The sequence below is a fragment of the Electrophorus electricus genome, chromosome 7 (genome assembly GCF_013358815.1).
Source record: "Electrophorus electricus isolate fEleEle1 chromosome 7, fEleEle1.pri, whole genome shotgun sequence".
NCBI lineage: Eukaryota > Metazoa > Chordata > Actinopteri > Gymnotiformes > Gymnotidae > Electrophorus > Electrophorus electricus.
Window position 1 is genome coordinate 23,032,221 of NC_049541.1, and position 15,044 is coordinate 23,047,264.

General features: G+C 43.0%; 1 protein-coding gene across 1 annotated transcript in view; it reads right to left on the reverse strand.

Annotated features, from left to right (window-relative positions):
• Positions 1-43: 43 nt before the first annotated feature.
• Positions 44-15,044, reverse strand: part of LOC113591157 (myelin basic protein-like) — a 25,454-nt gene continuing 10,453 nt past the window's right edge. The window contains exons 3-4 of the mRNA XM_035528298.1: positions 12,475-12,535; positions 44-370 (exon numbers count right to left, since the gene is read on the reverse strand). Coding sequence (XP_035384191.1) covers positions 81-370; positions 12,475-12,535 — 351 coding nt within the window. The 3' untranslated portion in view covers positions 44-80. The remainder of the gene's footprint in view (positions 371-12,474; positions 12,536-15,044) is intronic.

Genomic DNA, 15,044 nt, shown 5'->3' on the forward strand with positions numbered 1-15,044 from the left:
GCTCAGGTGTTCAGGGGGATCAGAGGTGGTTCGTTGGGAAAGAGCAGAGATAGAGCGAGAGGACGTGAAACACGAAGGGTCTAGTCTGCGTCCTGCTCTGCGTTCTCCGAGGCGCTGTGCGCTCCAGTTCCAGGCAGTTCCTCCGGGATGGTGTGCAGCTCGTCTGACTCTGACGGCCGGTCTTTGAAGGTGTTGTCCTCACGGCCCGGAGCATCTCGGGAGAAGAGGCGGGCCAAGTGGGGGCGTGGCCCTGAAGCGCCTGGGTCTTCCGGATTGGCTCGGTCCTTGCTGTGCAGAGCAGCGGAGGCGGCCGTCCCTGTGCTCTTGCTGGGGTGGTCTTTGTTCTGGTTGACATCTGGTTCATTCAGGCCTGCAAAGAAACGACAAGTGTTACACCCCAATGCCCGGCCACACAGTGCACACGGCACAGAACAGAGCCCTCACACCCAGCACAGACGCACACAATGGCACCCTTTGTCAGAACCTCTGCACCTTCTGAAGCCACAGCACAGCATCACACATTTACTCAGCAGCATTCACTGCAAAGCCCAACATAATGTAGGGGTCAGATCATGTAGGTCTGATTATCAGCCTTATATGATCATATATCATCAGGGTTTCATCAGCCCTACATGAAACCCCTATACAGTTAGTCCTACAAAATCAGTCTCCTACACAAAAAGAGCCTCTACATGATCAATCCCCTCCACAATCTCAACATCCTTTACAACATGAGACCTCTACACCATCATAGCTCTAGATGATTAGACCTCTAGATGATTATAGTACTACATGATTAGATCTCTACATGATCAGACCTCTACAATATCAGAGCGCTACAATATCAGAGCTTTACACAGTTAGAGCTCTACAAGATCAGACCTCTACATGAACAGACTGCTACACAAATAGACCCCTAAACTCTCAGACCCCAAACTCTCAAACTCTCAGTCTCTGAGTGGTACCCCAACTCACATTACTGTGGCTCTATCCAATGAAGGACATTTTAAATACCGTCCATTGAAAACTGCCTCTGTCACACTAATGCCAGTCTCCACAATGCTGTTTTTGGGCAATAAATATAATGGCCATGTCTTTGCTGAAGGTCCCAAACTTCCAGAACTTGAGTCATTTTAACGCTAATTTGGTGGATGGCAGCATGCAAGGTGCTTCCATTGTGGGCTTGCTCTCCATGTCACAGTCCCAGTCAGTAAGACAAAAGCTGCACTATTCTGTCAGGAATGGTGCAGCAGAGAATCTGCATGCTAATATTGTTATAACAGAGACCCATTGTATCGACTGCACTGTTATTCCTGCTTAACAAAGGGACCAGTGTGGATGGAATAACTCCTCCAAGTATGGATTTTCAACTCTTTCCATGGTGCCACTTATCTGATGTGGTAGTTGCAGCAGGCCTGGTGTGGCTGCCAAGGAAATCATAAAAACTGATATCGATAGGCAGGTTGTTTTAGAAGTGAGTGCCCACAGGAGTATGTAATGGATTGTTCTGTAATAACTGACCTCAATCACTCCTATTCTCTCCATTTTTGTTGTTATGTAATTTAATCTCTCTGTTTCCTCCTAATCTGTTAAAATATGTGAGACCAAAGTTAGTCTGGTAACATAGTTGACATCACAGCTGACATCAGAAAACAATGGGTTGAGCCTACCAACCCTCAGTCAGTTCCAGTACATACAGCAAAGTGGCAAATTTTTCTTTGCTGACACAACCGTTTTCATAGTGGATGGCCCATTTTTCACTCCAAGTCAGAATTTAAAGTGCTTGAATGAATAATGAGTGTTGAACTGTTGTTGTGCCATTTACATGAGTAATGTTGTTGTGCCAAATACGTAAAAGGAGGTGAAGGCAAAGGTTATTATTCTCTACTGATGCTCATACTTCTTGTGTGACAGGTGGTTATGTGACATGACAGTGCATACTGCTGATTCAAACTGACAAACAGTGTCATATTGCCATCTGTGTGAATCTGGGATGTAGACATTATGTATCAGCCTATCAGTCATCAAAAGTAAATGAGAAACTATGCTGTGACCCTCATCCTATTTGTGCAAAATATCAAAAATAAAATAAAATAAATACAAATTGATTATCATGGTAAAAATGTACCAGTCATTACTGTGAGGAAAAGTGTCCCATAGCCAAACTCTGTACTCTGTACTGTGTCCACAGTGGTCAGTGCACCAGTGCTATGGCTTTCAAATTTACATTAAAATGCTGACTATTCCAGAAACACATTCACACCAGAGCAGACAGTCTAAATCAGCCAGTCAAACAGGTGCTAAAGCAGAAGGAAATCCAGCTCGCATGCCAGCTGTGTGAAAACAGACACCCAGTACGTCTGCCTCGCTTTAGTGCAGACACCACTGCTGCTGCTTTTAGCGACTACTGTGTAAACAGTGTCTCAGGATGTCTCCAGAGTTACTGGTGAATCATAAGCACTGCAGTATTTTTGGTAAGCCATCAGCCACTTTCAAACTCAGCTATTAATGAACCAGACGTACAAAATAAGCCAGAACACCAACAGAGAAAACCTGCCTTTCATGGCTCTCCATTCAGCTAGGCCCAGTCTTATCCGAGATAGAGAACACAGTCTTAATGGGTGGTATGTGTCTAACAGATCTAGTAAAGACATCTACATACATCAGCACTTCAGATCAACAGGCTGAATATGATACATATTCCATGAATCATATTAAGGTGTAATATGATTCATATTCCACCAAGACTTGTCTCTTATAAATAACAAACCTCCGCTCAATATCACTGTATTTGTGATGGAATTGTCATGGATTTTTTTTTAGCATGGATTTTCCAAAGATAAAATTAAAGCCAGTAATCTATGGAACAGAGATAAGACCCCAAAATCAGTGACCTTACTGTGGATGACTGTAGATGAAGCCCCAGTCTTCTCATACCAGCACAAAGCCACAGGTAGAGGAGGAACAGAAGACAAGGGAATCAAAGAACAATCATAAAAGAACAGAGCACACTTCACTAAGAGAGGCAGAGAGGAAGTAAGACAGAGAGAGTGTGTGTGTGTGTGTGTGTGTGTGTGTGTGTGTGTGTGTGTGTGTGTGTGTGAGGGTGTGTAGGACTATTAAGATAGTAAATCTACCTGATGTAGGATGTAGCCGTGTTTTGTTTCTCACTCTCAAACTTGTACTGTCATACTGTCACATCAGGGGAAATCTAGCTTTATTTCACATGGCCTAATGGCATAATTGATAATAAAACAAAAACAACATATCTGAGCAGAGTGTGGGTGGATGTGTGCTACCAAATAATTACCAATTACTGAATGATGGTGCAGCATAGACACTTGCTCAGATGCTGAACTGCTTCAGACGTCTGCCACCCACAACATGTTCTTTCATTTTTTGTTTGGTAACTGATTACACAGTGTTACTGCTGTTATTGTGTCATTATTACTGTTCCTGTTACTGTCTACCTTAAGATAAGTAAGCTTTGCTATAACCTACACACTTTTTTTTTTTTTGGTTTCTTTTTTCGATTTGCTATAATTGGTAAACTTATAAAGTGAAGAAATGTCGAAATTTGTTTTGATTAAATCCAGTCTGATTTAACATTTGAAAACATCCACCTGGTCATCTTTTTTTGTTATTGTTTTTATATTGTGATTGTCTTCATCTAATATTCAGCTGGGCTGTCGAAAAATATTCCTTACCGGACATACTGGAGAGGAAGTTGAAAAGTGTAGCTATAGAAGAACAAAAACTGGAACGCGCCCACAGCAGCAACCAAATGACAGATAAGGAATGCAAAGAGTGGGCCTTAGCCTCTCAGCCTCTCTCCCCTGCTCTCGCGCTCTCTCAGGCTGTGTACGAACAATAAGGGCCAGTTTGGAGCTGGTGGGCTGGTGGCATGGCAGGCATGTAGCCCACAGCAAGCTCTCCCACGCAGGGTGAAGGCCTCTACGCAGCTCCCACTGCCCAGTGGACAGCTACTCTCTGTTCCACTGCCTTCAACCGGTATTCAGCACCCAACTCGCCCCTAGCCCCCTCCCGAAGGATTTCTGAAATACCCTCTTAGTGTGACAGGTGCGTGTGTGTGTGTGCGTGTATTTTCTCACCCGGAGGAAAATTCTACATTTGGAATTATGAACTCCAGAAAACCTGAGGAATTGGGGAAGTACTGATTTTGTCTGCATGCATAACTGTTACAGGGCTGCACTGATACATGCTGGGATAGAGTTAATGGGGCTTTGGTAAGGCATGTGAAAATAGCTGTTATAGACTTGTACTGATATGCTGGGATAACTTACAGGACTGTGCTTGGGCATGCTGGGATAGCCGTTACATCACTGTGTTGGTGCATGCTGGGAAAGCTGTTAGCATATGTGGAGAAATTTTGTCCATCTCTGAAGCTATCAAGATGGCTATAACAACAACAGCAACAACAACAACAAAAAAAAAGCATTCTATACCCACTGATATTCTGTGAGGAATCCTAAACGAAGTGCCATGTCTTGCTTTTAGTTGTAAGCTCTTGGTGTAATTCCCTGAAAGAAACATTGCAGCTTGATTATTATGAGCCCTGAGGTCAGAGGAATGAGCTCACTGCAATCATTGTCACAGCCACATCCACCCAGCCATGCTACTACCGCTAGTACTGTTACTACGCTCTCCGGACAGTCACCACAGAGCTCGTCTGCACGCAGCAGTGCCGGATGGTACCTCTCTCTCTTTCCTTTTCTGTATGCGCTTGTCTTTCTCTCTATTATGAGTATCTCCTAATTGTGGAGTGGCGCTTTGTCTCAGCCTGCCACTCTAACAGCAGCAGAGGGTGTGTATCAATGTGTATGATTATGAATTTGAGCACGTGTGTCTGCGAGTGTGATAATTGTACAGAAGCCTGTCTTCATGGTCAAGCTGCTTCAGGGGGCTCTATTCTCTGTTGTGGGAGAGGCTAATGCCCAGATCACATTTCAGTATTCTCTTTGTATTAATTACCCATCCTTTCATGTCTCCTGCTCTCTAAACAGCATACACTGTCTCATAAATTGATATGTGATAAGTAATACATTTTTGGCTGCTGTGTTGCTTAACAGTATGCCACTCACCCTCTGCTGTAATGAATTAGCTGAGTGGTTAATCCCTAATTTTATGTCTACACCACCTACTGCACCACTGTATCCTTCAGTGGACTACACTACCCAAAATGTTCTGGCATATACTAGAAACATAGCACAGCATCAAAAGCTCTGATGTGTAATGGAAACATAACATTCAAATCAAAGCAATCTCCTGTGTGTGTGTGTGTGTGTGTGTGTGTGTGTGTGTGTGTTCTTCACCTGTAGCTATAGAGCTTATGCTCCTATGTAGACAGTGTAACTTAATGCTAGTAAACTGTCTATTAAACCAATACAGCATTTACATAGTTCCTGAAAGCCATAATGTTCTGTGGTTTCCTTTTCTGTTTCCAGGAATTAACAGAGGAGCTTCACTCGCTAAACGCTGGCCCATTCAAATGTTCACCGCAGGAGGCTGAATGTGTGCGCTTATACAGTGCAATGGTAGCTGGGATCTCCTAGGACAGTGCTGGGTTCTTCCCAGGATAGCACTGGGCTCTTCGCAAGGCAGCACTAGGCTCTTCGCAAGACAATTCTCTGCTCTTCGCAGGACAGAGCTAGGCAGTTCCCAGGTCAGTCTGGGCTCTTTCTAGGACAGTGATGGGCACATCCCAGGACAGTGCTAGGCTGTTCCCAGGTCAATCTGGGATCTTTCTAGGACAATCATGGGCACATCCCAGGACAGTGCTAGGCTGTTCCCAGGTCAGTCTGGGCTCTTTCTAGGACAGTGATGTGCACATCCCAGGACAGTGCTAGGCTGTTCCCAGGTCAATCTGGGATCTTTCTAGGACAATCATGGGCACATCCCAGGACAGTGCTAGGCTGTTCCCAGGTCAGTCTGGGCTCTTTCTAGGACAGTGATAGGCACATCCCAGGACAGTGCTAGGCTGTTCCCAGGTCAATCTGGGATCTTTCTAGGACAATCATGGGCACATCCCAGGACAACTACATAGCTCATGCTTAGTTACTCTCTCTCTCTTGCACACTGATTGCTCTGCCAGATGATTGCCAACTCCAGTGATGTGAGCTTAAGGATTCAGTAACATCCTTTCTCTCTCACACCATCATTTTTTCCCCTCTCTCTCTCTCTCTCTCACACACTCACACACACACACACACACACACACACACACACACACACACACACACACACAATTTGTTTATGAATGAGTGCATGGTGCACACTGGATCCCATTCTGGTTTGCTCTCCATAGAGTTGCTCTGGGCACGCCAGCCCCTCTGGAGCACAATTCACTTAATGATCACAGACATCCACAGAACTACAAACAGTGCCCCACATACTACAGTTACATCCACAGGATATCAGGATCCCAGCACAGCATGCTCCAGAAACAGCAGGAGGAATGAACTGGAAGGTAACCCTTCTTTTTTAGAATTAGAATGTATTATTGTTATTGCACAGCACTAAAACAAAATTAGGGCAGTAGCCTACTGTGCTAGACATATTAACAGTAAAATATTAACAGTAACAATGACAACTATAAAAAATATGGCTATAAACCTTAGAAACAATTTACACCACTGCTACGGAGTTCACAGTGACAGTGTCAAAGAGTGGAGTTGGGTGTTTAGTATTCCATACTTTCTACCTTCACATATACACAGAGGGAGAGACAGAGGAAAGGGCACAGTGCAAGATGGGGGAGGGAGGGAGAGAGAGAGAGAGAGAGAGAGAGAGGGAGGGAGGGAGGGAGAGAAGACACAGAACAATAGAATGAGGGAGGAGGATCCAAGCACAGTGATAGACATTACTTCACAACAATACAATCTTTCAGTAGTGAGACTCAAAGAAGCCTGTACCAGCTAGTGGCAGCTCCATACACACACACACGCACACAGGCACGCACGCGCGCACGCACACACGCACGCACACACACGCACACAGGCACGCACACACACACACACACACATGCACACACACACGCGTGCACACACACGCATGCACGCACGCACACACACGCACACAAATGATGTAAGAGTGTCAATGCAAGTGTCAATTTTCAACTGCCTATTACTATGGTTATAAGGTCTTTTACTTACCCTAGTAATAAATTATACAGACTAATAATACAAACTATAATAATAATACAATATAATAATATAATAATAATACAACACAAAGAAAAAAATAATTTTAACAGTTATTTTTATATGGTATATTTCCTGTAGCTTTTTTTTGGGTGGTGTGTGTGTAGTGTGTGTGGGTGCCATCCCTAGCTGCTGCAGGCAGATATATAATGACATACCAAAACAACACCTCCTTTCTTTTCTGCTAACAGAATGGGCAGTTAGTCATTTTTAGAATATTAGAATATAAATCAGAGATAATCCTAAACACTCTATCTATGGGAGGAGCCAGCAAAACAATGACTGATGGCTGATGTGAGGCTGCTTACATTTTCTTGATTTTCTTTAATTCAGGCCAGTAGCAAGAAAATATAAAATGTTTCCAGCATGCAAGTCCTTCCTAAATTACATTTTTCTGAGATGGACTTACACCCCAGGGTGTAAGCAGCTGCAATGGAATATCTTCAGCAGAGATCTGGAATTTCTTTGGAAACTGATGAGTGAGTGATGTGTTTTCCAGTTGTACTGCCAGGATTCTACTGTAATCTAGCAAGGTTCTATTGTAATCTAGCAAAAATAGGTAACTATCACCTAGCGCAGCAATTTATTGTTCACTTATCTTAAATTCAAACCATATATGCAGTTATATATATATAATCCAGTTATCTTCACTGAAAAAGAAGAAATTTTAGAAGTGCTGACATGAACTGCCTGCTGGGAAGTTGGACAAATCAGTCTTCAGGTGGGAAAAATGGGTAAGGAACTCTGAAGACGAGTCAGCTGCGTGCTGCATGACCAGCGTTTCTCTGAGGTGAGCCACGGACAGCCAGCTCTTCAAAAAACACAGCGGTGATTTGTATGGAAGATAGCAACCTTGAAGGAAAATGGCAAAGAAGAAACCTGTCCACACCACTGGCTAATTCTGTGCTTATGCAGCTATCAAGATGGTACAGACATGCTCTGAATCTCAAGATGAGTTTATTCTCCTATCTCTGCATCTGGTAGAGAAGAACACTAGTCGATCAGGTGCGCTGTCTGCTTTTACCACCAGCAAAAGATTAATATGAAAAGAAACAACCGAGTAAAAACTGTGGGGTTTTTGCATTATGGCATTATGCACTGCCTGGCCAAAAAAAATATCACCACCTGGATTTAACTAAGCAAATAGGTAAGAGCCTCCCATTGGATAATTACTGCATGGGTGATTATGTTTTAGCTGGCAAAAAGTTATTTAACCCTAACTGATGCAGTGAGTAACTTCTCATTTGTTAAACAACCACATCAAAAGACACATCCTGTGGTCGTGGAAAAGATGTTAATCTGTTTCAGAAGGGTCAAATTATTGGCATGCATCAAGCAGAGGAAAAAATCTAAGGAGAAGCTAAAACTACTAAAATCGGGTTTAAAACTGTCCAACGCATTATTAAAAAGTGGAAGGACAGTGGGGAAACATCATCTTCGAGGAAGAAATGTGGTGGGAAAAAATCTTGAATGATCGTGATCAGCGATCACTTAAACATGTGGTGAAATCAAATCATAGAAAATCAACAGTAGAACTCAGGGATATGTTTAATAATGAAAGTAAGAGCATTTCCACACGCACAATGCGAAGGGAACTCACGGGATTGGGACTAAACAGCTGTGTAGCCTTAAGAAAACCACTTGTCAGTGAGGCTAACCGGCAAAAATGGCTTCAATTTGCTAGGGAGCATAAAGATCGGACTCTGGAGCAATGGAAGTAGGTCATATGGTCTGATGAGTCCAGATTTACCCTGTTCCAGAGTAAGAAGAGAGGCAGCTGAAGTGATGCACCCATCGTACCTAGTGCCTACTGTACAAGCCTGTGGGGGCAGTGCTATGATCTGAGATGGCTGCAGTTGGTCAGGTCTAGGTTCAGCAACCTTATGTGCCCAAAGAATGAGGTCAGCTGACTACATGAATATACTGAACAACCAGGTTATTCCATCAATGGATTTTTTCTTCCCTGATGGCACGGGCATATTCCAAGATGACAATACCAGGATTCATCGGGCTCAAATTGTGAAAGAATGGTTTAGGGAGCATGACACATCATTTTCACACATGGACTGGCCACCACAGAGTCCAGACCTGAACCCCATTGAGAATCTTTGGGACAGTGGTCCAAATCTCCCATCATCAATACAAGATCTTGGGGAAATATTAATGCAACTCTGGACAGAAATAAATGTTGTCATATCGCAGAAGCTTGTGGAAACGATGCCACAGCGAATGCATGCCGTAATCAAAGCTAAAGGCGGTGCAACGAAATATTAGTGTGTGACCTTTTTTTTTGGCCAGGCAGTGTAGACTTCACATTACACCAGTATAGAGATAAAATCAGATTATAAATAATAAAAATAGAGATGAGATTATAGATTATACTAATATAGAGATGACTACAACAGCATTTTTCTCAGTAAGATGAGCCAACCAGATAAGAATTTCTTTTATTGTAGTATATCTTCAATGTTTCAATTACATCACGACTTATATCATGACTTGAGAAGTGTTGTCTGTTCAGTTCATTCAGAATTAACTAAAATAATGGGGATACACCTAAAGCAGTGTAAAGCAGACCCAGTCAGTCTAGCTTGCAAGCATCCACATTCTAAGCATCCTGCTCTTAAGGGCCTGCGCTTCAGGCTGCTTCCACTGGCTATAGCAGAAAAGAACAGATCTCGAGGCCTTGCACGCTGCAGACACAGCATGCACTCAGTGGTTCGGTGCAAACACAAGGGGGCTGTCTCCCGAGTAGAGACAATGTGCGACGAATGTGATGCACACCCCCTGGACCGCATGTGCCTGACAGCCAGAAAAGTTCTTTACAATATGAGAAATAAATTGACTCCAAAAATCCCTATGGTATATATGTGGGCTCAAGCTGGAATTTAACTACAAATTGTTAGATTGACCTTGAATATCAGGAAGCTTGAAAATATGAATTAGTAATGAATTAGTAATGAATTAGTAATGAATTAGTACTTAATATTTGAAGGAGTTGTTTTATACCGTATTTTCTACAATATAACATTTACATTTACAGCATTTAGCTGACGCTTTTATCCAAAGCGACTTACAATTCTGAATGAACACAACTTAAACAATTGAGGGTTAAGGGCCTTGCTCGAGGGCCCAACAGCTGCAACTTGGCAGTGGTCATGCTTGAAGTGGCAACCTTCTGATTATTAGTCCAGTACCTTAACCATAACAATGAAATGTGATTAAAATAAATTATTTGCATGTCTGTGCATACCTCCCTAGACATCTTTCATACCAAGAAAAATTCTGAAATATATTTCCTTCAGTATCCAGAGACCTTCACCTATAGTATTATCCCTGTTACTGCACAGTAACCCACCTGCAGAGTTTAGTTCCAACCTTAATCTAACAAACTTGAACCTGGTAATAAGACCATGATTGGTTGAAACAGATGGGCTAGGGGTGTGGGTGGGTGGGTGGGTGTGTGTGTGTTTGTGTGGGGGGGGGGGGTGAGTTTGGGTCTGTGTGTATGTTTATGGGTGAGTTTGGGTCTGTGTTTGTATGTGTGTATGTGTGTGTATGGATTAATTACAGGTATATTTGTTTCCTAAAAAAAGAAAAAGCCCCGATTCCTGCATTTCTGCACATTTGACATCTTATCCCTTTCTTATTAATTATGAACATAATAAAGACCTTACAGAGGACATTTGCACCCTGAAAAGAGCAGGAAAAAAAATAACGTTAGCCAGTTCTCTCTCTGCAGGAAACAGCTAATGTTAGCCTGTTCTCTCTGCACAGAAGACTGTGCAGGAAATAACTAATGTTAGCCTGTTCTCCCTCTGCAGGAGACTGTGCAGTGTGTTACGCAGTGTGTTAGTCAGGGCTCTACAGTGTGGTGGAGCCACAGTCTGTATACCAATCTGAGAGCCTCTCTGTCCTGTGCTACTAATGGCTGTTTAATATGGCATTTAAAGGCTGTTCTGATGACAGTGTTTGCTCAAAGCCGACAAACACAAGCAAATACACAGCAAGAAGTCGGCCGGCTGGAGGACTTATCAAACAGACCTGACGTTAGCAGAATACACACACCCATCTCAGCACTGCCACATCCATCTCTACCACATCCACTCCATTACCAGCAACCGCCTAAGTGGCTCCCAGCACCGCAGGCTGGGGGGGGGGGGAGTGGCTAGGGAAAGGTTCTAGTGCCGAGTGGAAACACAAGCGTTTCATTACATCATGGCCCTTCCTTTGAGAGTTCACTATAGTTAGGTATAGGTATGAGGGTCAAACATTATACACACGCACACATTCACACCAACAAGCACAAATTCTGCCTGTTGGGTCTTTCTTTCTTTCTCTTTCTCTTTCTCTCTCTCTCTCTCTCTCTCTCTCTCTCTCTCCACTCCACTGTGTAAAGAGGACCTATGAGAGTCTCTGTGAAAATGGCTTTTCTATTGATTTGGTGCTCATAGCAACCACATCCAACTACAAACCTTAATGTGAGCTGCCCCGTTTTCCATCGCATGTATGGTGTGTGGGGGTGTGTGCACTCTGAAGCTGTGCTTACTACACTGTTTCCAAGGACTGACTTGTTATTTGATTTGACTGATGTGTTAACTGTTCTAATGTAAATCTGCCAGTCAATTAAATGAACCAACGGAATTTCATACATAATGAAATAACTGCTTTAAAACACCAGACTGGCCTCTTTTCTCAGATTTGGTTCAGCACCAGATTCAGCTCTCACTGGTGATGGTCTAAGATGCTGTGTTATTTATGCTGCCTGAACTGCCACGGGCTGCTCTAGTGACACCTTTAAGCCCAAGTTATCTGGCTCATCCTGTGTGATAAAAATGTTTGCCTAGATGATCAGTTGAAAGCTGCTGGGTAAGGTTCTCAGGGAGCAGCACAGTGCCCCCATCTGTCCACTCACGGAACTGCATGCTGCCTCTTCTGTATTCGAGTCCTATCTTTGGAGAGGAGCAAAATTGAGTTTTCAAAGGAAAAAGGTATAGCAAGAGAGTGGAAGCTTCCATCCTGCTGAAGAGCTTTTAGCACAGTGACTGAGATTCTGCTCCACTTTGTTCTCTGAGCAGAGAGGAGCAGCGAAACTCTACAACTGTGGAGAGAAGGTGTGAAGGCTTTCGTGCTGCCATCAGGGGCTGGGGCCATTATGAGCACTCTCTGACGATGCTCCAGCCTTGAGTGTTCGTTAGACTGCACATCGCTGCCTGAAAAACAAAGCACAACAAAACAAAAGGCCTCGTCTTACCGAAGACGTCATCTTGCGACTCTGTGGCGTCTGACGTGGAGTGCGCTGGTTCTGACAAAGCCTAGAGAAGAAAACACATAAACCAAGATGTTGTTAGCTGCCATGGAAACAGTCTGTGTAAGGGGTGCTTATAAGTAGAGATTAAATGTGTTTGACATGTTTCATGCATTATCACACATACCACACTGCATAAGAGCAAAATAAAATGCCAGAAATTGTCCTTTCAGAAAAAATTAGGATCTACCAGGAAGGATCTACCAGGAAAAGGGTTTTAGGTGACACTGGAAAGGATAACTGTGCCTCAGTTACTCCAGGACAGAGTTTAGTGGGGTACCTGTGTTAACTGGTCAGCTCGAGCAAAAGCAGTGTGTCGGTCTAGGTGTAGTATAGGTCTAATGATAAGCTTACATCACTAACCATAATAGGACCAATCAAGTTTCTGAACCATTTTCATCCATCTTCCACCCTCACGCTCAGCTCTGTTTCCACACTCCAGCAGCACAGTTCACTAGTGCCCTTCACAAGCTCCCTCATCTGGACACTGCTGCCACGTGCCTTCAATCACTCAATCGTGGGTTCAGAGAGATAGGGTTCAGATGGAGAGATGCCTACCATTTAGTGTGCTTCTAATAATTCTAAAAAATTTAGTCTGATAAAAACATGACCTGAGTTGATTCCACTAAGACAATTATAGAAGTATAAAGAACAACTGCACTCTGGGTCTTTTCAACTTACATAATTCACAAGGGTGTAGGTTCTAAGTGCTTAATAATAAACTCAAATCACACAGAGCTACATTCCTCATATATTCTGTGCTTGCCTAGTAATAGTCATGGTCTGACACCACCTGAGTGACTGGCTAGAGGAAAATCAGAATACAATTAGCCTTTAGCTGGCTAGCTCAGACTGGCCAATGGCTTAATACGTAGGCATGGCAGACACTACCGCACAGTCGGTCAAATCCAACTGCACACAGCCACACAAGTGTCTCTCTCTGAAGAACACACACACAAACATATAATCACAGCTGTTGCAAACACTCCTGATAAGAACTAATGGATATGTGACTGACCCTTAAGGATGGGATGGGGGGTGAGAAAAACACAGTGATCAACAAGCATTCATTCATGCAGCCTCAAAATATAATAAATCTGCTTGAACATCCAGGACTGAATTTGGTGAACTGAGCCGTTACAAAAAGGGAAAGTATTTTGTTTGCCTGGCAGCACCATCAAAGGTTAGGAATATTTTAACAGACTTTGCTTTAGAATTATAATGAATAGTTGATTTCTTGATTTAATAAATGCATTTGATTCTATTTGGCACAAGGCATTATATTATAAACTTTCACAAAGTGTTATCGGGGTAAAGCCTATGGTGTTATTAAATCTGTGTATTTGGGAAACAAATGTGGGGTAAAAACTGGGAACAAACGTACAGAGTTCTTCACCCAGAAAAGAGGAGGAGTGAGAAAGGGTGCAGCCTTAGTCCAGCACTGTTCAACATTTACATCCAACTAGTTAGCAGTCCAGCTGGACTCATACTACAAGACAGGGAAGTTAAAATTCTTGCTCCATGCAGATGACCTGGTGCAGCCACCACAAATGTTACAGCAGCATCTGGACCTCCTGCACAACTACTGCCAGAACTGGGCCCTAGCAGTAAAGCAAAAAAGACACAAATAACTTTCCAAATGAAACCCAGATGCTTGCAACACAAAACAGCAGTTCACTCTATGCAGCAGCACCTTAGAGCACCCGATGCAGTCCACTTACTGCAGCCTCGTTACTGCATCGGGGAGTTTCAGCAAGGCACTAAAGGAAAAGGCTCATATAGCACTATATGCAATAAAAAGAGCTTCTGCAACACTGATATAACCATTTCAATTTGGTCCAGATTATTTGATAGTGCCCATAGAGCTATACGGACATGAGTATGAAGTTAACTCGGTCATCATAGCTGCATAAGATAGGACAAATATCCAATAGAAACCCTGCATGCAGAATTTTGCATAATAATGCTAAAAACCCAAAGGAAAATGTCCCAGAGAAACACTTTTTAAGGTGCTACAGACTCAAGAACTGAACCTTAACAACAGTCCTTAGTCAGCTGGTTTTGCAGCTCACTAACCCTGTAACAACTATTAACGGACCAGCTTCTCACCAGCACAAATAAAAACAACTAAATTTCAAAGTAAATTAGAGTCTTCTGGGGCCCTAAACAGAGTATGAATTAGCAGAGTATATCTTTACTGTCAGAGATACAAAGCAGAGACAGATTCTAACCAAGTACACTCAGCAGCCACAGTCTAGCTCTATAAAAAGGAGGTGCAGAAAGACCTGGCTGCCAAAAGAGCATAGGAAATGTAGTCGCTGCATAACAGATGAGGCTGAGACAGAGATGCACTTTCTCTTTACTGTGAAAAATGTTAAAACCCATGAGACATTTTTTGACACGACTCCACACAGAACTATAACTACCAACTCCAACTCCCAGAACACCCAAGCAACCTGTCATTTACCACTGGCCTGTCAGGACACCTTCAGCAGATCATCTCCTACTGAATTCTA